Source organism: Enoplosus armatus, chromosome 12 (genome assembly GCF_043641665.1).
Source record: "Enoplosus armatus isolate fEnoArm2 chromosome 12, fEnoArm2.hap1, whole genome shotgun sequence".
In the NCBI taxonomy this organism is placed as follows: domain Eukaryota; kingdom Metazoa; phylum Chordata; class Actinopteri; order Centrarchiformes; family Enoplosidae; genus Enoplosus; species Enoplosus armatus.
This window is the reverse complement of record NC_092191.1, coordinates 23280690-23305240: the sequence shown is the minus strand read 5'-3', so window position 1 is coordinate 23305240 and position 24551 is coordinate 23280690. Positions and strand designations below refer to the sequence as shown.

General features: G+C 43.7%; 1 protein-coding gene across 1 annotated transcript in view; it reads left to right on the top strand.

The window, feature by feature from the left end:
* The window catches only part of gbf1 (golgi brefeldin A resistant guanine nucleotide exchange factor 1), a 78577-nt gene that overhangs the window by 52064 nt on the left and 1962 nt on the right, over positions 1-24551 (top strand). The window contains exons 8-39 of the mRNA XM_070916643.1: positions 775-829; positions 2500-2535; positions 3874-4021; positions 4305-4534; positions 4639-4807; positions 5066-5277; positions 5716-5814; positions 5955-6149; positions 6989-7181; positions 7424-7561; positions 7678-7766; positions 7879-8081; positions 8177-8300; positions 9921-10046; positions 11461-11543; positions 12529-12765; positions 13413-13506; positions 14647-14823; positions 14993-15057; positions 15339-15462; positions 16083-16154; positions 16348-16442; positions 16574-16727; positions 17506-17731; positions 18729-18886; positions 19063-19312; positions 21205-21422; positions 21699-21849; positions 22229-22359; positions 22593-22694; positions 24142-24255; positions 24371-24548. Coding sequence (XP_070772744.1) covers positions 775-829; positions 2500-2535; positions 3874-4021; positions 4305-4534; positions 4639-4807; positions 5066-5277; positions 5716-5814; positions 5955-6149; positions 6989-7181; positions 7424-7561; positions 7678-7766; positions 7879-8081; positions 8177-8300; positions 9921-10046; positions 11461-11543; positions 12529-12765; positions 13413-13506; positions 14647-14823; positions 14993-15057; positions 15339-15462; positions 16083-16154; positions 16348-16442; positions 16574-16727; positions 17506-17731; positions 18729-18886; positions 19063-19312; positions 21205-21422; positions 21699-21849; positions 22229-22359; positions 22593-22694; positions 24142-24255; positions 24371-24548 — 4646 coding nt within the window. The remainder of the gene's footprint in view (positions 1-774; positions 830-2499; positions 2536-3873; positions 4022-4304; positions 4535-4638; positions 4808-5065; positions 5278-5715; positions 5815-5954; positions 6150-6988; positions 7182-7423; positions 7562-7677; positions 7767-7878; positions 8082-8176; positions 8301-9920; positions 10047-11460; positions 11544-12528; positions 12766-13412; positions 13507-14646; positions 14824-14992; positions 15058-15338; positions 15463-16082; positions 16155-16347; positions 16443-16573; positions 16728-17505; positions 17732-18728; positions 18887-19062; positions 19313-21204; positions 21423-21698; positions 21850-22228; positions 22360-22592; positions 22695-24141; positions 24256-24370; positions 24549-24551) is intronic.

Sequence of the window (24551 nt, the reverse complement as noted above, 5' to 3'; positions counted from 1 at the left end):
TGGAACTGGAAGTGTAAAAATGCCGACTAATTTCCAGGTTTTAGGACTCCTTCCTGCAGCGCTCTATTAGGACAATCTGTTAAACATTTGAGGAACTTTTCAAGCAAAAATAGCAAAAATCCACTGGTTGCAGCTTCTCAAATGTGAAAATCTTATGGTTTCTTATTCTTTTATCACAGTAAATTGAATCTCTTTGGGTTTCGGTCAGACAAAACGATTTGAAGACCCTGGACTCTCAAAGCTTGGGATGGGCACTTTTCACTATTTGCTGGCATTTTATAGACGAAATGATTAATCGATTAATCATTAAAATAATAGGTAGATTCATTGCGTTTGCAGCCCTGCTGACTGGTATGGTCACCTGTTGACCTGAGCCTCACAAAATTCCAACCTCCGACCCGCTACACCACCACCTGCAAGAAACGGTTCACTAGCTCAGTTTGTTTTGTATCTAGTTTTGACTGAAATTTCCGCTGCACAGAAATATCCCTTTTCTCTCTAACATGGAATACACTACTTTGGAAGTTTCATGCCTGGACCATGTTTTGACCTTTGACCAGCAAATAGACATTATAACATGAAGGACGAAACAACATAGAAGCAATAAACATCTCCTGATTGCATCAGCAACATAATGAATACCTTTTTTTTGTGTTTTTGTACCTATGAGGATGATGCCTGGACAATGGCGTGCGACTTAGGGATAGATTTATGTCAGAAGATTGCTTTAAGACTGTCTGAATTCAATTGTGTGGGTGGTTTTTCTTCCTCCAGACTACCTCAGTTCAAAGAGGAGGCCAAGAGTTATGTGGGTGCCAACATGAAGAAGGTAAGGGGACTGATATGTTGAATGTGTATTTGATCTGCTTGCTATTATTGTGCTGTTTTTCTCAATTTTTACTGTCTTGGTTTTTCTCATTGTCATAGTGCTGTTTGTAGGTTTCTGTCTGAATGTTTCAATCTGTGGCTGTGAAAAACAGTTAATGACTGTGAAATTTGACCATGTCCGAAATACCAAGATCAGCCACATTAAACCTGCATATTGTAATCTGTGGTACTCCAATTTACATGACAACATCTTATTAATGTAATTAAGGACTCAAAGTCTGGATAAACCAATCTAATTTCTGCCCTTTCAGTTCACTTTTTTTTGGAACTTTTAGTTTTTGGTTTGAGTTGCCGATGTTTCTGTGTCTGCCTGTGTCCTTCCCCACAGACCCCACCCTGTATCCTGGACACTCAGGATCTTATTTGCGCAGGGCAGCATAGAAACACAAGTCGGAATGGCCTAGAGAGGGTACTTAACTGGCCCGCTGGTTTAGTGCACTGACATAGGCAGGCTTAACATGGGTTCTTTGTGGGAGTGCATGAGGGTGCATCGGGTTGCTATTACTCTTTGGTGGTTTTCAGGATTTTTTTCAAATAGTTTTCCTCATGCCTTTTTCGATGATTAAAAATAATCACTGAATGACTTCCTTTACAGATGAAACAGCTTTTCAGTTAGTCCACCGTCACACATTCTAGCTGCTCTAACTAATGAAAATACGAACGTGAAGGGGTCTGTTAAGCAGTGGCTGTAAAACACTTGAAGTATCAAATGCTGCCATTGAAATGCATCCTAAACGGCAACTCATTACTAATGTCCCCGAGGAGCACCTCCATGACCATAGACATGTTTAACTCACAGCTGAATCACACACTTTGCTTCAAAATTCACATGACCTTTCTAAAGTGTCTGGGTAACGCATGGAATGAGGAAGTGAAGTAGATGTACATGGGGCAGGAAAAATGGCTGTACTAAGTCAATGCTGCTACACTGTATGAAACTTATGACTCCACAAATATGTCCTGGAATGCACACAACATCACAAACTATAGTATATGGGTAGAAGTGCCTGAAAAGTCAATCGTATTTGGGGGACTGGGCATTTGAGACTGTCTTATCCACTGCATGGGTGAGAGTCCTGGGTGCTTCCCATTGAAAAGATTATACCCAGACTCATACACCGGAGACGTGACAGGAGGAGGATTGCAAGTTGGACCTCTTGCCCACTGTGACTCAAAAAGTCATCAAAATGACAAAAAAAAAGCTTTTCAAAGGAAATATTACAGGACTGTCGCCCATGCAGTGGACGGGACCATTTGTTTGAAAGGCTGTCGTATTTGCTGTTATACATGTAGCATTTATGTGAGACCTGAATATTGAGCTGGAAGCAGTTGTTCCAGAGATTTTTGTTTTTGTTTCTTCTGCATGGTCTGTCCTCCTGTCCACTCACACTGCCTGCTCATTAGCTGGGGCTGCTCAGTCTTCTAGTGGTTAGAGCATATATATTGGTTGTGTCTGTTTCTCAAAAACCCTGTGCCCTGTTTGGTTTCCACACCCCCCCTTCCCATCATGCATAAACGTGTATGCTCGAGTGTGTTTTGTGTTGGTCCCACTGCTGACATTGTTACCCATCACTAATCACGGGCACCTGCCCGCTCCCCTTCTCTTCTGAGGCTTACAATATCTTGTGGAAAAACAAACGAGTACAGGTAAGGAAGATGACTTTCAGTATTTAGGCTGGAAAATCTCTCCCCATAACCTTTCCCCTGTCCTTTTTTAAGACCTCACTAACCCCCCCCCCCCACCCCCCACGTCTTTAGTCTGTAAACTTGGCTAGAAGGAGGAACTTAACATATGCTGCATTAAAGAAATTATCTGTTTGTAAAGAACAAAGCAAACGATGTAGATTCACTACGACATGTCTGTGCTTGTGAATGCTCACATTACATTCGTATTATTGAATTGTCAATTAATTGAATTGTCTTTTGGGTTTACACCCTCATGCGTGTGTCTCAGCTGCTGTATATCATGCCACCCATATGCTTTCTCAGTCGTTACAAGTCGGAGCATGTCTCAGTAGTGTCTCTAACCGTAAATGGTTAGAATAGATAAACACTCGAGCTGAAACAGTACCTTTTACAGAACCATTTTAAAATGACAGCACCCCATATCAAAGCAGAATATGTGGCTGTCACTCTTACTAGTATTTGTTTGCATGTACATACTGTTTTTTCTTCTTCTGTGCATTACCTTACGAAATTACCTGCTGATTAATTCACAGCTTAATCCGCATTCGTTTTAATACTGTGATCAAATAGGAAGTTCTCTTCTCTTCTCAGAGAACCAGGGTTACCCTGGCAACCAAAGAGGGGTTGTTTTTACGTTGTTGTTGTTGTTTATATTGTCATCGACCCTTTTTGTCTCATTATGTTATACAAGATGATTATGACAGGGGGGGGTATGTTTGCTTCAGACATTTAAATTTGCTGTATTTGTATGACCATAATTAACTGTGGTGTCAGTTCTTCATTTCAAAGAGTACTCCACCGATTTATCATTGCACTCCTTTGACACGGACGCTTTAAAAAAACAATCAAAATCAGCCGAATCAGAGATATCGTCTTTTTTTTATTCCACGTGTTCTTCCTCTCTGCCAACATTACCCACAATGCAACTTGATTGCTGACTGTTCGGTCAGATAATCGCGCGCGTTATGCTAGTAGCACGCAGCTCCCCCTGGAGTCACAAAAGGCTTTATACAACTTTTACAACTCACAAATGCAGCAGTACTCCCCAACACCTGAAAACAGACTAAAATCGGTGGAGTTCCCCTGCCAGAATAAGGTCCACATCCCCTTCATGTTTAAGCAAAGCTAAAAAAAAAACCCAAACAAAACCAAAAAACCGTCTCTTTATTTTCTGAAGAAAAAAATAGGGCAAATTTGCGAGAAATCAAGCATCCTGTCCGATCGGGGCCAATAACGTTGGTCTAGCAGCACAGTGTGTTTGGAGAGGCCTTACTCAGTGATCCACTTGGTTTCCTGCAGTTAAAGATGCGTGCCGGTGGGATGAGTGAGTCATCCAAGTGGAAGAAGCAGAAGCGCTCGCCGCGGCCGCCTCGCCACATGGTCCGAAGTGCCTCCAGTCACATGGACCCAACCCAGTCCAGCACCCTCAGCAACAACAACCTTTCAGGTAAGAGACACATTTGCAATTATACATTCACAATCATCTGTGATGTTTTTTTAGGAGCCAAAATTACATCAAATTCTGCAGTTGACTTTAAAAAAAATCCTGGTACATTAAAAAGTAGTATTTTCTGGTGAACAAATGCATAAGGAATCTGCGGTGGACCTTACACATTGCTGCTAATCTTTACATAATAGATGTAGTGGTAGTATACATTTGTGCGTGTGTGTGTGTGTGAATGGTGAAACACGTGTTACACCATCGTGTGGCTGCATCGCTTTCCCGTTAGGTGGTGTCCCATTCATTGAGCAAGGCTTGTCCACCACTGGCCTGCCAGCTTCAGACAGCGCCGGTTCGTCCATCTCCAGCCCTACAACCACAGACAGTGGCCTGGACACCTGTTCCAAAGCCACCTCCAGGGAAGACCTCTCTGACCTGGAACAATGTAACTCATCTACATCCACCCCTGGCACAGCTACCACACTCCCTGGGACTGAGCTTGGCTCTCCGGATGTACAGGTATAGCTGTTTGGAATATCAACAGGACAACCAACATGCTCGGAATCAGTTCTTGCACCGCAAACATTGTGAATTGCTTTAACACTGTCGATGTATGTGTCTAGTCTGAGGGCCGACAGTTTGAACCAGCTCAGTCGGCCTCAGTGGAGTCCATCCCTGAGGTTCTGGAGGACAAAGACTCCATTACAGAGCAGTCGGACAGCACCTCTGTCCATGACATGGACTACGTCAACCCCAGAGGAGTCCGTTTTACGCAGTCCACACAAAGAGACGGTGAGGATGGTCTGATGTCTTGATTTCTCTTGTGCTGTTTCTTTCATGAAATTGTCTTGTAACTCTTGATACACAGTTTACAAGCAAACAGTTGCTTTTGATGACCGTTGCAAGTTGACTTTGAGAGCCCCACATTGTACAGAAATTGTGTTTTCTTTACACACTGAGGACATTTTCTTTACTTGTGAGATAAAAGTCTTACCTACACAGTTACGGAGTTCTTCCCTAACCTCCGCCCTCCTCTTGTCTCCCCTGTAGGGGCGTCCCTCATCCCCTATGGCCTGCCATGTTTAAGGGAGCTTTTTCGCTTCCTGATCTCACTGACCAACCCCCTTGACCGCCACAACACCGACGCCATGATGCACATGGGCTTGCAGCTGCTGACTGTAGCACTTGAGGCTGCACACATCGCCAGCTACCAGACTTTACTGGTACTGGTCAAAGACGAGCTCTGCAGACATCTCTTCCAGGTAAGTTTCCCAAGTAGAAACTGTGGGATCTGCTGTGGTGGAATCTGTTATGTTATTGAATTGTGCAAATTAAATGAAACAATTTTTTTTAACCACAACATGATGGTAAAAATGGTATGATGGTATGTTGGCGACTTACAAGCTAAAATATTTGGTACTGGTTACATACCAGGAGGACCAACAATCTCCTGCCACTTTGTGCCATCCATTCGTTTGTTTGTCAAGAAATATGTAAAAGCTGAAAGAGGTTCATTGTGTAATTTCTGATATTGCAGCACAATGTCTACAAGTCTTGCCTTCAGTCTTTTTTTTTTTCCCCCCAAATCAAAGGAGGGACAAAAATTCAGTGACAGTGAATGAGTGAGCTGGCGTCAAGGAGAACGTTTCTATATTGATTTTTCAATGTATCCTTTCTGATGATTTCTGTTTGTGTTGTAGTTGCTTAGTGTGGACCGCATGAACCTCTACGCCTCCTCCATACGAGTTTGCTTCTTGCTTTTCGAAAGCATGAGAGTGCACCTAAAGTTTCAGCTCGAGGTAACTATGCAACTAGTTTGTTCATTTTTTTTAAGTCATCAAAGGATCTCTATGCTCATCTAAAGTGAGTCGATCCAAATACATGGTCAAATTGATCCTGAGGACCTAATAATCATCGCCCTGTGCGCTGAATTTCGCAGATGTACCTAAAGAAACTGATGGACATCATCACGTCCGAGAACATTAAGATGCCCTATGAGATGAAGGAGATGGCTCTGGAGGCACTGGTCCAGCTGTGGAGGATCCCGAGCTTTGTCACCGAGTTGTACATCAACTATGACTGCGACTTCTACTGCTCCAATCTGTTTGAGGACCTCACCAAGCTGCTGTCCAAGGTAACGTCCCCTTATGGGATCGCTTTTAAGCGTATTGACGATGAAGACTCTTGGTATTCAAACGTCATGATTTTGTTGTATGTAAGACTGCGTCCTTGTTTTGCGTATGCCGAATTTCAAGTGTTACTAGCGAGGGTGGTGCGACGGTGGATTGTCAGACCTGTAGCAAACGCTGTTACTACTGCTATAGTAGCGAGGACGCTCATTGGCTCATAATGGGCCAGTGTCAAATTTTGCAAAAAAAAATTCTGTCGTTCTTTGACTGTTATGGCTGTGAAAAAGCTACTAAATTGCATTTTCTGTGGCACTGAAAAGGTCTTCAAAAGTTTTGTATTTGATTTGGTGTGCACTGCACAAACCCTGTTTTTAAAACTGTCAAACAAAAACGTCAGGTAAATAATGATGGCTATCTAACTAAAACGAAAGGAGCCTCTGTCTGTATGTCTGTCCTTTCAATTATCGCGACAACCGTTCCTCCGATCGACTTGCTTGGTGGGCGTATTGCCGAGAACCCAAGGAAGCGCAGTATCGAGTGCGAGGTCTCGAGATGTAAGGGACATATTTGTTAAGTACACACTGTGTAGTGTATTGAGAGGGGAGCCCTATCACCTGTTACACCACCAAACGGCATACTGGGTACGGCTCGCTCTCCGTCACTCACTCTGCAGTACATTCAAGAACAGATGAAGAAGGAGAGACTGGAGAAGTTAGCAAAGTCTTGAAACAATTGGCCCGTACCGAACAGGCACGTCTTCACACTTAGCCTAGTTTTTTATTTTTTTTATTTTATACCTCCTAATGATGGTTGTATATAAAAATGCACCTCTACATTGCTACAGAATGCATTTCCAGTGTCGGGGCAGCTCTACACCACCCACCTCCTATCTCTGGAGGCTCTGCTCACAGTGATCGACAGCACTGAAGCCCACTGCCAGGCCAAGGTGGTCAACAGCACTGCTCAACAAGACCAGTCGGAAACGCTGCTCGCAGAGGGAGACCTTTCCACCAAAAATGGAACGGACACTTCAACTGGTATACACACATCTAACACTGTTGTTTTTGCTTACAGCCTTCCTCTCTTTCTTCTAAATACTACTAATAAATACTGACTTTAATTTTTCTTTTAGCCGTCAAAATGCTTCCAATTTAAAGATATGAAATAACAACACAAATGTCAGCTATCTGTAACTTCAGTGCACAAATGCCAGCGTTCGCCTTGATAGTTCTTTTTTTTTTTTTTTTTTAACAGAACAGTATTTTCCTTTGTCCTTCAGATCATAATAGACTGGACAGTACCAATGGTCTGAATCTTCCACAAGCTGAGAATGCACCAGTGTGTCCGCCAACCAGTGGACATCTGATGGCAGAGAAGATGAGACTGGGTAGACAGGATCAGGGAGACAATGACACTGGTTAGACTTTGATCTTGTGTGCGGTTTTACTTTACAGTCTTTATAAGCACGGAAACCAGTCAGTTGAAGCTAATATACATTTCTATTTTTCTTTTTTTTTTTCTTTTTTCATCCAGCTGAGAAGAGAGCACCGAAAAAGCCCCAGCGTTTCTCCACATGTTTACCTGATTCCCAAGAGTTGTTGGAAATTAGAACAAAGAAAAAGGTGAGTGGTATTGCTTGATTTCAGATTTGCTGTGACATTAAACATCCAACAACCGATTCTAAAAAAAAATCTACTGCTACTCCTTCTAATTGCCTTTTTGTTGTGTGTCCAGCTGCTGATCACAGGCACAGAGCAGTTTAACCAGAAGCCCAAGAAGGGAATCCAGTTCTTGCAGGAGAAAGGCCTCCTCAGTAACCCAATGGACAACAACCAGGTGGCCCAGTGGCTCAGAGAAAACCCTCGACTGGACAAAAAGATGATTGGAGAGTGCATCAGTGATCGCAAGAACATGGAGCTCCTGGACAGCTTTGTAAAGTAGGGGGAATTTTTTTATTTTATTTATCATTTTATAACTTGGTCTTAAACGGTTTTAAACTGTTTCTAATAATGTGAATCTTTTTTTCCCCCAGCACATTCACCTTCCAGGGACTTCGTATTGATGAGGCCCTGCGGCTCTACCTGGAGGCCTTTAGACTACCCGGAGAGGCTCCCGTCATCCAGAGACTCCTGGAAACCTTCACGGACAACTGGCATGTAAGGCACATTTCCTCAACTCCTGAAAAGTTACCATGTTATCGGCAGACATTCAGATTGAAAGAGAACAAGGTTAGTAGCACAGCAATTTCACAGCTGTGTACCTGTCTGACTTTAGTAATAGATTGGATTGCTGCAGACGTTGCTTAAAAGACTTGAGCCTTATGGACTAAAAGGTTATAACTCCCTCGCAAAAGCCAAAGCGGAAGACTTGACTGACAGCATCATAATCAGAACATGATCGGTGATATACAGGACCCAATCAGGATGGAGAGACTATGCTCCAACTGGAGCAACAGCACAGCCAATTAGTTTTTCTTTTTGACGTAGAACGACCAAATCCAAAGTTGCGCAGTGAATGATCTCATCCATTTTCCCGACATACAACAGATATGCTTTGAATGAACCAGTCAGCAGCCTCAACTAGGGCTGCAACTAACGATTATTTTCATCATCGATTCATCTGGCGATTAGATTATTGTCACGATTAATTGATGAATCTTTTAGTCTGTAAAATCTCAAAAAAATGTGAAAAATGCTCGTCACAACTTCCCAGAGGCAAAAGTGACGCCTTTTAAATTGCTTTTTTTTTTGTCCAACCAACAGTCCAAAACGCAAAGACTTACCATCATAAACGAAAAAGGAAATTTAAGAAGCTGGAACCAGTAAACGTTTGACATTTTTGCTTAGAAAATGACTTAAACGATGTATTAATTATCAAAATAGTTGGCAACTCATTTTCTTTTGATTAAATAATTGATTGATCGAGTAATTGTTGCAGCTCTAGTCACACCATGAAACTTTGTTCGACATTTGAGGCATGTAGCATGAACTAAACATTAAGAATATTAGCTAAGATGTAGCATTTGGTAGTTAACTTTTTTGCAAACTTGCAATCATTAAGCCCTCAACAGAGTCATTTGGTTGCCCAAATGTCGTCTTTTTAAAATCACTAAACGGTCCATGTCTTACTTGTTGGAAGTGATCTGTCGTTGATGGGTGGCCAGCAGTAAAGTCGGCCTAACTTTGTAGCTGTTCCTAATTCCATTATCACCAGTTTAGGACTCAAACACAAAGTCTGTCTGTCTGTCTATCTGTCTTGACTTGACTTGGGACCTGGCTTGGGACTTCATAGCCAAGACTTGGCTTACAAAACAATGACTGCTTTGTTCCACCTCTGTGAACTTGAATGATTGACTTGGTCCCACCTGCTATACACACACACACCATATCTTAAAACATGCACACCTTTTTCCTTCCATTTCCATGCAGCGAAGACAACCTAGAACACCGTCGCATGATTATAGTAGTAGGATGACATAAGTGTTAACACAGACACACACATATACACTGTGATGGGCAAAGGACAAACTCTGGGGGGGGGTGGGGTGGTTTGACTTCTCAAAATAGCAGCAGGAGCCATGTGACCTGGAAACTATTTCTAGTAATGTCCTTTTCTTAGGCTGACCACATACACACAAATAGTGTGTATGGGGCGGGGGGGGGGGGTGCAAGGTGAGATTCAGGTGTTGTCAGATGTTTTTTTTTTTGTTAATGCAAAATGTGTTTGCTTCGAAACAAGTGGCTCTGAGCCTCAGGTGATGCTTATTGTGTTTGTAGAAAGTGAACGGCTCGCCTTTCATGACCAACGATGCCGGCTTTGCCTTGGCCTACGCTGTCATAATGCTGAACACTGACCAGCACAACCACAACGTTCGCAAGCAGAACATCCCCATGACGGTAGAGGTGAGTGATCTCTCTCTCTCTCTCTCATTCACACGCATACACACAAATACAGTTTTCTGTGGAACTCCCTTCCACTGAATAAGTAGTCCCAGTGAAAGCTTTTAACACTAGGTGTCCAAAGTAACTGTGATCGGTCATTTTTTCAGTTCTATGAGCAGCACCTCCATTACATTTCGTGGCGGCCCAACATTCAGAGGTGTTTCTTGCCCCCCCCCCCCCCCCCCCCCCCACAAACTCTCTCTTGTCTCTCTCTTCATCTGCCGTCTCTGTCTCTGTTTTCTCTGTCCTTGATTGACAGCAGCCGAAGACTAAACAGAATGCTGTGAACAGTTTGTGGGTGGGCCACTCTCACTGACAAACAATGGCGAGCACTCGCCGTCGCTTTCTTCCTGCCTCGCTCTCTTTTGTGCAGACGTACTGTAAAATTAATCTTTCTTGAGTCAAGCCATACATCATCATACAGCTGCTGTATGTTCTAAATTAGCCCTACACATTCCCAAAAGGTCAGTAAAGAAGGCTCGTAGACCTCCAGGCTCAGACAACGTGGCAGAGGCCTCCACACAATAGTTTGGAGAGGGCCAATAAAAGTGGCGCCTCGCACTTTGGTTACTTAGCAGCTTGCCATGCGTAGTATTCCCCCGCAGCATGTGTGGCAGTGGGGTTATTTTTGAAATGGGAAAAACTATGCTCAGCATCACTGTCCGTAAATCAGACCCTATGCCCAAGGATCTGACAGTGAGAAGAGATGTTTTCAGCGAGGTACACACAAGGTCGGCGGTATAATGTTCATGTTGTCCATAAAACATAAAATGCCGCTTGATTTGGCAGCCTGTGTGTTAGCTATTTTTACCAGCGGCTGCTCCAAAAGCTGCTCTCTGATAGTGTGAGACATTGTGTGTGTGTGTGTGTCCCTGATATGAGCATGACAAAATAGAGGCCCGATCCTCGGTAGCCTCCTGCTTTCTCCGGCTCTCTCTGCTAATGTTTATTTTCCTTTTTCGTCCCTGCAGAGCAGCTCCTGTTTTCCCCCTTCTTACCTGCCTGTAGGACAAACCCTGCCTAGTTCAAGGCGTAAAACCGAGCCTTGAGGCTGTCAGTCATCGCAGAGTGGTTATGTTTATTTACAGGAGGCTCTTGGCTCTAATCCCTGTTTTCCTAACACTGCGCCTAAAGCGTATTAGGTAACACATAATGTGTGAGTGTGTTTCCACACAAGGCCCTTTTTTTTTTTTTTTCCAATTGTGGGTTGGATGCTCAGTTAACGAAGCACTGAATACCAGAGGCCTGGGTGTCTGGGCTAAGCTCCCGCATTGAGATGCATTGACTGACGTGTCTCCCAGAAGCATGTGACACATTTGAATAAAGTTTCAAAGGTTGAATCCACTGTTTGTTTGTTTTTTTCTTCTTTAAACAGCAATTCAAGAAAAATCTGAAGGGAGTAAATGGAAACAAAGACTTTGAGCAGGAAATGTTGGAGGATATCTACAATGCTATCAAGTAAGACTGACTTTCATTAGCCAGCATCTCTGATTATACTAAGAAATATTACCTGTAAGATAAAAATCTTAATAGAAAATACGCAGCTGCACTTCGATAACCAGTAATCAATTATTGGACGGTTGGTTTGGACAAAATAAACAAAGATATTCAATTTATAATGAAGAGGAAGACAGCAAATCTTCATATTTGCAAAGCTGGAACTGGAGAAAGGTTTTTGGCAGTTTTGCTAAATAAATGTCTTAAATGATTAAGGGGTTAATATTATTATTTTGCTGAAATATGTTGTGCAAATCCATTCATTGACTAATCGTTATACCAAATCTGGCATCAGATGGCATCGAATTGATACGTTCAGATTGTTCCCGATTCAGACTTTTTGCCAATTTTAAACAGTTTCATTGAGGCGAGTTCTTGAGAACTTTTTTAATTAAAAAAGAGTGAACTGAAAAAAGAAACATGGATCAATTTGACAACAAATATAAGGCTTCCAATATAAAACAACACTAAAATGGTTTTCCCCTGTGTCAAGGCTACACAAGTCTGTAATAATAAATGTTCATATTCATAAATCAACTATTTTTTAAGGAGTTCCAAGTAACTAGATTTGCCAAAATATGACATTAAGGGCCAAGAGAAGAAAAAAAGATCTCTTAAGAACAAATTATGGGTGATAAAGAGAGGTTGTGATGAGCATTTGTTCTCAAAGTGGGGTTAGGGGACCCCCCAGGGGTCCTTGAGGGGGTTCCAGGGGGTCTCCAACAAAAAAAGGGGAATCATTTATTCTCACTATAATTCCATCCATATGTAAAAAAAAAAAAAAAAAAAAAAAAGATTGCTTTGATATTAGTACCAAAACTCAGCAGAAGTACCCCCCCAATAATCCATTCATGAGATTTGACACGCCTTTTCCAAAGCCTTTATTATGACATGAGCTGACATGAGTCACAGCTGAGATGTTGTTGGTTTTTTTTCCCTTCTGTAGGAATGAGGAGATTGTGATGCCCGATGAGCAGACTGGGTTGGTGAAGGAGAACTACGTCTGGAGCGTGTTGCTACATCGCGGGGCCACAACCGAGGGCGTATTCCTCCGCCTGCCGCCTGGCAGCTACGACCATGACTTGTTTACCATGACTTGGGGTCCCACCATTGCTGCCCTCTCCTACGTCTTCGACAAGAGCCTGGACGACAACATCATCCAGAAGGCCATCACTGGCTTCAGGTACCCAAGTTCAAAACATAGTCAGCAGCTAAGGTGGTGGGACAGGGAGGATTTAAACGTACGGCTTGAAACAACCTTCATATCTTCTACAAGTTGTCAGTCCTTCCTTTATTGTTCTGGAACAAAATCTCCCCGCCCACTGAAGTTGTGTTGTAGTTGTTTCTTTCACCTTTCCAGCCCACAATTCTTCTGCGGTGCTAGTTGCTGCTGCTGGCCAGGCTCAAGATGCGTTAGCTTTGGACAAGCATCATTTCATTTTGAAATGCTGTACAGTATTTCATTGGTACCGTATTTCGTGGAGTCAAAACTTTTCCTAAAGCCTAGTTAAATTAACACAGCACTCCCTAGGCTGACTTTGGTCTCAGCTTCCAATTTTTAAAATGGATGAATGCTTCGGCTCTACTGGAAACATTGTCACACTTCTGCTCCACAGAAATCTATGCATAATCTTATACCCACTATGGCTGGTTTGAATAGTTCATGAGCTTCTTAATAGAATGCTGCAGGACTGAGTCCTAAAACCCGGAAATGAGTACCCATATTCAACAGTAGACCAGACCTTTTTCCACTGATCCTTAAGAATGCGATGTGTTATGTTTTTAGGTGTTTTGTAAGGTGTATTGTCAAATGTGTTTCTGTCTTTGCAGGAAATGTGCAATGATAGCGGCCCACTATGGCTTCAGCGACGTTTTTGACAATTTGATCATTTCCCTCTGCAAGTTCACCACTCTGAGCAGTGAGGTGAGGCCCTTTTTTACAGAAAAGTCCACAGCATCCTGCTGTGCTAATGTGCCGATATATAACGTGGATGTCGAGCTTTCAAACCGTTTGCAGCGAAAGCTGACATTTTTGCAGGAAAATCTTATCGTTCAAATAAACTAAAAGACAGGATCATGTCCCGAACCACAAAAATACACGGCAGTAGGCTAGAAAAATTCAGTGATTCCATTATAATATGCCTCATATTTTTGAAAATCTGATAATGGTAGCATCGTCCTATGGTAGATATTGAGTCTTACATTTGATTTGGTTTATTCTAGAATTTATCAATGCTACAGTTCGTTTATGTGGCTCAGAAACTGGCGCAGAGACTTTTTAAAAAAAAAAACAAAACAAAACAAATGCAACATCATACCCCTCCCCCTTCCCTAAACCCAATCCCCCATCACGATATACTGTAGAAACACGCACACATACGCAACAGCAGCAACAACAAAACAGCAATGCACAAACCAGACCAGATTTTCTTTTTCTTCGTATATATATTCAGATTGTCAATTAATCGTCCTTGCAATTAAAACTGCAGGATCAGTGTTTATTTTTCTGGAACCTTTTGGCTTGTGCCAAGCAGAGACAAGTGAGGTGAATATAAAAGTGAGAACAAAAACATGCTGTCATTATTTTCTAAAAGAAAAAAAGAAGAAGTTGCTCTTTTGCATTTTATGCTCTATCTCATTCTAGATTTTTGATCCGTTGTTATAGTAAAATAGAAATATGTCATTAAATGGCAGAAGACAATGTTAAATTGTTCATTTAATTTGTCACTAATTCATTCATCACTATTTAAAAAAAAAAATGTTGCTTGCAATTAAGAATCAGTGTGTCATTGCCTTTTTTATTCAGTTGGTCATTTCTAAATAGCTTCGAAGGCCACTGTTGAAAGACTGAGAGCCATTTCTAGTCATGATAATGTGTGAAACCAAATTTCCCTTTTGGGGACAATAACGGCGGTCCATTTATGTAACACAAGCTGTACATTAATGTATGCAAACAAAACAGCCAAAAATCATATTAGTAAAGATGTGCACATACTGTAACTGTGTCAAAATGTCTGTCAACTGAGTGCTGGTGTCCCCCCCCCCCCCCCCTCTCTCTCTACAGTCTGTGGAAAACCTTCCAACAGTGTTTGGCAGCAACAGTAAGGCACAGACAGCCGCCAAGACGGTGTTTGACCTCGCCCATCGGCACGGCAACATCCTGAGGGAGGGCTGGAAGAACATAATGGACTCGATGCTGCAGCTGTTCAGAGCCGAGCTCCTGCCCAAAGCCATGGTCGAGGTCAGGACTCCCATTTCTAAACTCAAAGACACCCTTCTCTGTTCCGTCAGTGATTGGATCATGTCTGCTTTGCTTGATGACACCACAGATGCAGTCTGTGGGCTCTGCATTCTACATGTTCTGCTTCCACCTACTGTTCAGTGCTCAAACCCTGTACTTGTTGCCACAGGTGGAGGATTTTGTGGAGCCAAATGGGAAAATTTCTCTTCAAAGAGAGGAAACGCCTTCAAATCGGTATGCACAAATGTCATCTGCCATCTGTTTACATTAGAAGCCAATAGGAGCATGTTGTCAAGGTATCACAGTGTGATCTTTTTTTCCCCCAGATATAGCTACAGTCATGTGTGTTGTCTCATCAGCTCTCTTCCTTTCTAAATTATTCTAAATTAGAAATCCCTAGAAGAAGAGACCAGCTTTCTGTAATAAGGAGAAATGTGTGTCATATAACGATCCTGACCAAGAAGGGCCGGAAAAGTAAAACTTTCTATCTATTTCCCTCCGCTGTTGCGTGTCAGCGGTGAGTCGGCGGTGTTGAGTTTTGTCAACTGGTTGACACTGAGCGGAGCCGAACAGTCGGGACTCAGAGGACCGTCCACGGAAAACCAGGAGGCCAAGCAGGCCGCCATCCTCTGTATAAAGGTACTAATGGACTGGAGTGTTCCGTAAATGCTTGACCCTATCTGAAGTTAGGATTTACGATTTGTCGTACAACATTTATCTAGTTATATCTGGGTATTCAGATCGTTAAATTAAAAAAAAACAAAAAAACATTTCAAATGAAAAAGTATTAAAACGCAATAGATAGAGTTATTAGAAGTCTCAGGTTCTCATTGTGTCACGGCAGGTTTCTTGATTGTAGCACTTGATCTGTAGTTATCAGTCTGTCCATAAATAGCTATCTTCATGATAGACAAAATGACTTTCTCCACAAGACTACAAGTGTTCTTTCCAATGCCTTGTCTTATCTAGATATCCAATCCAAATAAAAAGAGAATTTAAATAGAATTATAGTTTTAAAACATAACACCAGCTGTCAAAACTGAACAGGCTTTTACTTTGCATGGGTTCATTAGTTCTATTTTTTCATTGCTCCTGAAGTTCTTAAGCTTTTTACATTTTTTGTAAAAGAATCTGCAGTCTGCCTTTGTACACTGTGTGTTAAACCACTAGAACTATTGGTGGTTTCTCATCACCCATTCAGATTTCAGTTTTCACTGTGTAAAATGTGTCAACATCACTGAGGTTTTCTCTCTTTCTAGCAATGTGACCCAGAAAAATTGATCACAGAGAGTAAATTCCTACAGCTGGAGTCTCTACAGGAGCTAATGAAGGTCATTATTATTTCTAACATTTCTTATCAATGTATATATATATATAGCACTTATAATTGTCTTGCCGTGTATTCATTTGTATTTAAGGTGCCTGTAGTCTAGTTTGCATAAATGCATTTAATAAATGATAGAAATTACGTCATGGTTCACTCATAAAGGCAACAAAACAAACAAACTAGATTCTCCTCCTCAGGCTCTGATATCAGTCACCCCAGATGAAGAGACTTACGATGAAGAGGATGCTGCCTTCTGCTTGGAGATGTTGCTGCGTATCGTCCTGGAGAACCGGTAGGAAGGAGAATCTGTCAATGATACCGTCACAGCCACAGTCATTTCTGTTGGGCATTCTTCAATACAGCGAATGTCTCTTTCTCTGCTTGTGTGTGTGTGTGTGTGTGTGTGTGTGTGTGTGTGTGTAGAGACCGTGTGTCCTGCGTGTGGCAGACGGTGTGCGACCGCCTCTGCCACCTTTGCGTCCACGCCAACGAGAGCTGCTTCCTGGTGGAGAGGGCCGTGGTGGGGCTCCTTCGACTTGCAATCCGCCTGCTGCGCCGAGAAGACATTAGCTCTCAGGTTACACCAAACTCTCGCACACAAAATAAAAAAACGAGTGGTTGTTGCTGAGGTAGAATGTATCTGTCTTTATCTATTAAATGTGGCGGCGGTCTCTCTCTCCATGAGTTCAGAATCACGTGGCTGTCCCGGCGGTGTCTCTCGTGGAAGGGGTCGTAGAGGTGCTTGAAATGAGTCTGGTTTCACAGGCGTCCATGTTGAAATGTCGCGTCGCCTAGTTACAAAAATTCAGAAGGTGCACGACAGCTTGCGGAGCCTTCGGCATGGCGCGATGACGTCATTTTGGGGGCGCACGGACCCTCGCGCCAGAGACACCACTCCATCTTAAATCCTCCACGCCATTATATAAACATCTTTCTCACTTTTTAAAATTTTTTTAACATACATATTGCTGAAATAGTAATAGAGAAAGAAAATTGGCACTCTGTACAAGAGTGTTTTCCGTTTCTCTGCGGCGAGTGGTTTTCGGCCCAGCTGATGTTTTAAATTAGATCATTCTCAAGTTTTGTTGTATCGGCCAATCCTTAAAGCTCCACAAATCAGTACTTTTTATATTGATGATGGAAGAAGAAGATCAAAGCAAACTGAAATGGCACAGTGTATCCTCCTGATTATGTCATGGCGCCAAACAGCGAAGGCCGCTCTGGTATTTTTGCCTTTTCAAAAGTGTTGGAGTACATTATTCAGTTAAAATCTACTTAGTGAAGGTAGAATTAGAGAACGTACGATGTGCTTAAAAGATCCAGCCCTGATCTTCTCTCTCCCCGTTCACTCTCAGGTTCTCCTTTCCCTGCGCCGCCTGTTGATGATGAAACCTCATGTCCTGTCCCGGGTCAGCAGGGAGGTGGCCTACGGCCTTCACGAGCTGCTGAAGACTAATGCGGCCAACATCCACTGTACGGACGACTGGTACACGCTCTTCTCCCTGCTGGAGTGCATCGGAGCCGGGGTGAAACCTCCCGCGTCTTTCCAGCTCACCTCCACCACTACAGACAATGACACAGGTTCAGTACTTCTCTCCCCCAATCTGGACTTTGTGTGTGAGGGTGGCAGCATCTGGAGATTTTACACTGACTGGATTGACACCACTAGTGTAACACTTCCATAACCAGAACTGGATACATTTGTCTTCTAAATGTAAAGCAATTTGTCTTTAATAGGGTTACGCTTATACGATGTTATGTCTTATACTGTTGAGGTTACACGAAATAATCCACAGACTTAGTGCCAGAGCGGAAAAGTGGAAAAAGTAAATACAAACTCTACATCGGTGGTAATTATTGCTTAAAAAAAAACGTGTTTTGGGCTGTGCGAGTTTACAATTACGCGCTTGGTCATCCCTCAAAGCAAAATACCACCAATATGTATGCAAAAGGCTCGTCGGTTCCGTTTTCTAATGGATTTGAAAAGCACCTTTGTGAAATTGTAAAGAGCATGCTTTCATCTGATTTGTCCCAGAAGTTGTTGTTTTCGATGTCAGAAGACATTGTTCAGTCGTTTCCAGTAAAAGTCTTCTCGCGAAAATCTTCCAGTTCTAGAAAGTAAAGAGAAAAACAAGGGAAAAGAGCCAATACAAAAACTCCTGACAGAATTTGACCCAGATTTTTGTCTTATGAGGTGTCCATCAATCCATTTTCTTCTGCTTATCCGGGGCCGGGTCGTGGTGGTGGCCTCTCCCCAGCAACCATTTTGGCCGCTTGTATCCGCGATCTCATTCTTTCGGGCCACTACCCAAAAGCTCACGACCGTAGGCGAGGGTTGGAGCGTAGACTGAGTGGTAAAACGAAAGCTTTGCCTTCCAGCTCGGCTCCCTCTTCGCCACGACAGTCCGATACAGTGCCCGCATCACTGCTGACGCCACATCAGTCCGCCGATCGGTCTCGCGCTCCACTTTGCCCTCATTCTTAGGGAGTTGTTGTTTTTATTAACTGACATCGCTGCTTTTTCTGTTATTCAAAGCAAACGGTGGTACACAACTTCTTGCCTGCTCCGTGTCCCCAGGAGCCCAGTCGGATAGCGAGCTGTCGTCTCATCACCCCAGTGAAGTGAGCGTGGACCGCGGCTACACGTCGGACTCGGAGGTCTACACCGAGCACAGCAAGTCCAGGATCCCGCGCTCCGCAACAGACGTGGATGTAGCAAGCAGTGGATGGCTCGTGGTCAGCTATTTGTATAGAACTTAATAAGTGGTTACATGAATTGATGCTGAAACAGGCAACATGAAAAAATCTACAAAGACCTGTTACGTCTAATTTCTTGTTTCTAAGACGATCATATAAAAAGTTGCACTGATCAAATCCTGGTACATATTTGTATTCCTTTTTTTTTTTCCCAGGTTGGGAAAGATGACCTGGAGATGAGTAAGACTCCTTCACTAAGCTCTAAAGCTCAGCTGAATCACCCATTGGTCAACCAGTACAGCCTGACGCTGGGCCAGGACCTGGGCCAGCACGACACCAAGTCTCTCATCAAGTGTGTGGAGACGCTGTCTTTCATCGTCCGCGATGCCGCCCACGTCACCCCTGACAACTTTGAGCTGTGCGTTAGAGCCATACGGGTGTTCGTGGAGGCCAGCCTCAACGGAGGTGAGAGACTGAAATGCATTGTTCATTTTGCAGGGGGCACTCGAATGACTTTAATCTCCTAAGTACCTGAGAGACTTGAGATGTTGAGCTAAAAGATTACATGAAATGACTCAAAGATGATCCCAAACAGCTGTGTAGCGCGTCGAGCCCTCGCCACTCGTGTGGCAGCGCCACGTTGAGCCGTGTTCACTCAGCCTGTGAACAAGAGTTTTGATTGCTTCGCCAATAGAGCGCTGCAGGAACGAGACTTCCGGTTCCCTCGTCTGGAAGTCAGTTGGGGTTTTTTTTTTTTTTTGGAATGGGTTTTTGGTGAGATGCCTGAAATAAGGTCCGGTCCAGCAGGATTGTTCAACTCAAGTTATAGAGTAATAAAGGTGAAGCATTCTTTAAGAAGGCGCCTAATTGACATCCTTCACTAGACTTGCATTCTTGCTCTCTGGTACTCTCTGTCCTTAACTCTGGTCTTGCTCACCATGAAGTTACAAATATAGCCCTTACTGGCTTTCTCCGAAGGCGTAGTGGCTCACTTTTCACACGTGCTATATACATGAATAGCTGCATGTGTTCTTTTCCATCGTAAATGCTTGATTTAAACCCCACTTTGGACAAGGTGTGTAAGTATACCAACTAAATATTACAGAAATCAGATCCATCATCCTGTTTTCTATATTTGCCATGGTTGTTCCAGGCCATGTTGTGGTGGCAGCGCGTTTCAAACCGCAAGGATGTGGTATCTCCTTTACCTGGAAACGTCCACAGCGAGACACAAGTCAACAATCATACAACCTGACCTGGTTTTTAATAGCAACCTCGTGCCTGCCTTCACTCTGCTTTGTGTTTCGTTCCTCCTTCATGTTTTCCACTTCAGCGTCCTGCCCCTACATTCTTCCCCCTCTTCCACTTCCTCTCTCCTCGTGTCACCTGCCCCTCAAACCTCCTTCTTCCCCCCCCCTTTTTTATTTTTTCCGTTCAGCCCACCTTGTGCTGTGTGTGATCTACAGTAAGACCGGGATTAAGGTCGAGAAATGGCAGTGGATGCACTTGTGCTCTGGCATAGCTGATGGCCCATTAATTTTCTCCTGGAGCTTCAGGCCACTGGATACACGCTGTCAACAGAGCTTTACACAGGCGAACAAAAGCGATGGGTCGATCAAAGCGCTGGGGCTGAGGACGGCGCTAATCTGTATGAGATACTAAGAGAAAGTGCAAAACCTGTTATTGCTCTTTTGAGCTTTTGTCCACTGACTTCGTATCTTTTTTTTTGTCATAGGTGGTTTCAAGGTAAATGGAAAGCTTTGTGGCTGTTTTGAGGACCAGGTCGTCTTAGTTCATGACGAGCCAAGCGCAGGGGCGTGGGCAACGGCTGCATGCCAGTAAAAAAATGGTGTGGTGAACATATTTAGTTTGAGATTTGCCATTAACCATTAGTAAGTCTTGAAGGATAGACGTCATTGGTGAAGCCTGACGAGAGAATCAAAGTTATAATATCGGATAGCTTATGGGAGGAGATATAGCTGGCAAAAACTGTGAGGAAAGCCATTTCAGGTACTGCCAGCAAAAAACAAATGAGCCTAAATATGCATTAAAGCCATTCCAGGTCTATTTTAAAGTCCAGGGAAATGCTTTCCCATCTCAACTCAGTTAAACGTCTTCACAAACATGGTCATCGAAAGAGACACTCTGGGATGAGCTTTTGCCCCTGCTAGAGAAATGTAGATTCTCAAAATCTGCCTGATCTTGAACATCAATCAATGTACGCTCCATGTTTCAAGGGGGTCAGTCCCAAACCAAAAAACAAGACTACCTCTACGTCTAGTTTTAGGTCTTAAATCCGATCAATTTTGGTTTGGTTTTGAAACGATATTAACCATTTGGTAACTTTGCTCCCTCAGGCTACCGCAACCACGACAAGAAAAAGAGCCACAAGTACGACTCCAAGTCCCGCATGAGGAAGAAGGCGGGGGGAAGGGAGAAGGAGGGCGTGGGCGGCGCGAGGCGAGGCGGCAGCCGGGCGTCCAGCCAGCGCCCGTCGCGCTCCCACAGCGACGACGAGGAGGACGAGGGCGTGCCGGCCAGCTACCACACGGTGTCATTACAGGTTAGTCAGGACGTAAGTACGGCAGCACTCTTTACCCTTCTTACGTTGTATTTTCGATTTGAGCCCCAGCCGTCCCAAAAGCACACACACTATATACTCTGTCACCTGCTTAGACCGATATATATAAACTGTGTCATCATTCCACACTTCGTTTTAAAGCCACACACCCTGTTATTGTTAACATTGGTGTGTGTGTGTGTGTGTGTGTGTGTGTGTGTGTGTGTGTGTGTGTGTGTGTGTGTGTGTGTGTGTGTGTGTGTGTGTGTGTGTGTGTGTGTGACTGTGCAGCTGTTAGACCTGATGCACACGCTGCACACCCGAGCTGCTAGCATCTACAGCTCCTGGGCAGAGGAGCAGCGCCATCTGGAGGCCGCCGGCAGGAAGATCGAGGCTGACTCCCAGACTCTGTGGACCAGCTGCTGGTGCCCGCTGCTGCAGGGTAGGCCTTCTCATCACGATATGCTATCTAATGCAGTCCAATACAAACACAGAACCTCTAATGAAGCTCAGAGTAATCAGTTTTGTTGAGACAGTGTAACTTTTGAAGCTGTACTTTATGGCGGTGTTTTACTGGAGTACGTTATATTGAATGAAATACCAAAAATCAAATAATTTCTAATTGATGACAACAGAATAATGCAGGTTCACGTGTAGCTTGAATATCCATGAATAAAACACGCTTATTTGGCTGATCAGCTTCGGCATCTGCGCCGCTGTTGCTCTTTCTTTTCTGAGTTTGTCCCAGGTTGAATAACTGGCTTCAGGGCAGTTTGAATCTCCCCTCCGGCTCATGTCTAGTATATGGTTGCCCACTGCAGGCATTGCTTGGCTGTGCTGCGACGCCAGACGGCAGGTCCGTATGCAGGCCCTCACCTACCTCCAGAGGGCCCTGCTGGTCCACGACCTGCAGACACTTGACGCAACTGAGTGGGAGTCCTGCTTCAATAAGGTGAGAAAGGAGAGACGAGGCCACATTATACAACTTGTGTTGTGCAGAGCAGGGTTGATGAAAATGTCTCTCATGAGGTTGGATATTATAAAGCAGATCAGTTAATCTCCTGCAATCCTTTTTCTTACACTATTTATTTGTAGTCTCAGAGCTTCTGTTAACACCTGTGTTAGTTTTAGAGTCAGTCATTTTTTCACAGGTTTGGAGAGCTTGCTGAGTGTTTGTGTTTGCAGGTGCTTTTCCCTCTGCTGACTAAGCTGCTGGACAACATCAGCCCAGCAGACGTGGGCGGTATGGAGGAGACCAGAATGAGAGCCTGTACACTCTTGTCAAAGGTTTGAAGCGACATACACTGAAGCACGCACTAAAAACAGCCCGAAAATATGTCATATATATTTCAGTTTCCACTTAAAGCTCCCATATTCTGCTCATTTCAGCTCTATGTTTTTATTCTGGGACTCCACTAGAGCAGCTTTGCATGATTCACAGTTCAAAAAGTCCTTATGTGTCTCCTCCTGGCCCTTTCTGCAGCCCCTCAGTCCCCCCCCCCCCCCCCGTCTGAAACAAGCCGTTTTAGACAAACTGAACAACCTCCAAACACTTGAAGAGTAGTTCCTGAGCAGAGCGCTCCAATAACTCAGACAGACTGAGCGGGTGGATGAGCGTCTCTGTACTTGGTGGGTGGTGCTGTGATTGGAGCAGATGACCTGCTGGGGGGCGTGGCTGAGTGCGGTGACTGTATAGTTGTGACATCGCAACGTTACGGAAGTCCCGACGGCTCGTTTAAAGGCACAGTGTCTGAATACGGGGCTGTGTTTCATTTCTCCGTGGACTGAGCGTTTTGATACTTTCCCAGTATTTATACAGCACTGAGACCTGCTTTATAATCAAACAAGACGTGGAGATCTCACTTTCTACAATATGGGACCTTTAAGTAGATAATTCTGATGTCTTTCGCAGTTTGATAAATTTGGGATTTGACCATAGACACTTGAAAACTTTGACATTTGCTTTTCTAATTATGTGTTGCCTTTTTGTGGTGAATGTTTCTCAGTTCAAGGTTAGCCATCAGCAGTAGCACAGTAGATGCAATAGATAGCAGATACAACGTAACAGTCTCTTGGTATTTTTCGCCGCGGGGTCCCAGGCAGAGATGAGCAAAAATACATCAAAATGTATTTTTATTCAACTACAAAATATGGCAACCACACAATGTATCTCAAAAAATAAACTGCAGTGTTTTTGTGTTTAAAATGACCAAAAATATGTATATATTTCCAAGTGAGCACAAAATCATTTCACACACACACACACACACACACACACACACACACACACACACACACACACACACACACACACACACACTGACTCAACTGATCAAGTGGCCAAGCATGAGGGGAAACGGCTTCTTTTTTTTTTTTTTAACTGATAGTATTAATCGGCCCAAATTCTTCTTCTATTTGAAATGCGTTTAAATGCATTTATCAGAAACGCTGCCCATCCCTGGTCGCAGGGACTAGCCATAGCTCTGCAGTGGAATACATGGGGACCACAGCTGGACCACAAAAAAAATGTTTTATTTGTCACATGCAGCCATACGAGGTACAATCAGAGCTAAGTGAGGATGTTGGCTGTTTCGCCTGAGCTCATTCCTCTAGCAGCAGCTGTGGCTGATTCTAATTTCCCCCTCCCGGGGATCAATAAAGTATTTCTGATTCTGATTCGGAGTGTGTGTGTGTGTGTGTGTGTGTGATGTGTTTTTTGTCCCCATTTGCGCAGGTTTTCCTCCAACACCTCTCTCCTCTGCTGTCCTTGCCCACCTTCGCTGCCCTCTGGCTCACCATTTTGGACTTCATGGACAAATACATGCACGCAGGATCCAGCGACTTACTGGTGAGGACGGTGATCCAGCTGATGCCTTTATTCATATTTGGATCTCAGACAGCCTCCGCATTCTGATGTGATGCAATTTAGCTGACTGTCTTGGCCTCTGCATTTCTATGTGTAGTTGGAGGCAATCCCAGAGTCTCTGAAGAACATGCTGCTGGTGATGGACACAGCAGGGATCTTCCACAGTGCGGACTCCAGGACAGGATACTCGGACCTGTGGGAAATAACCTGGGAACGAATCGTCTGCTTCTTGCCCCACCTGAGGGAGGAGCTCTTCAAACAGACCGTCATACCAGGTA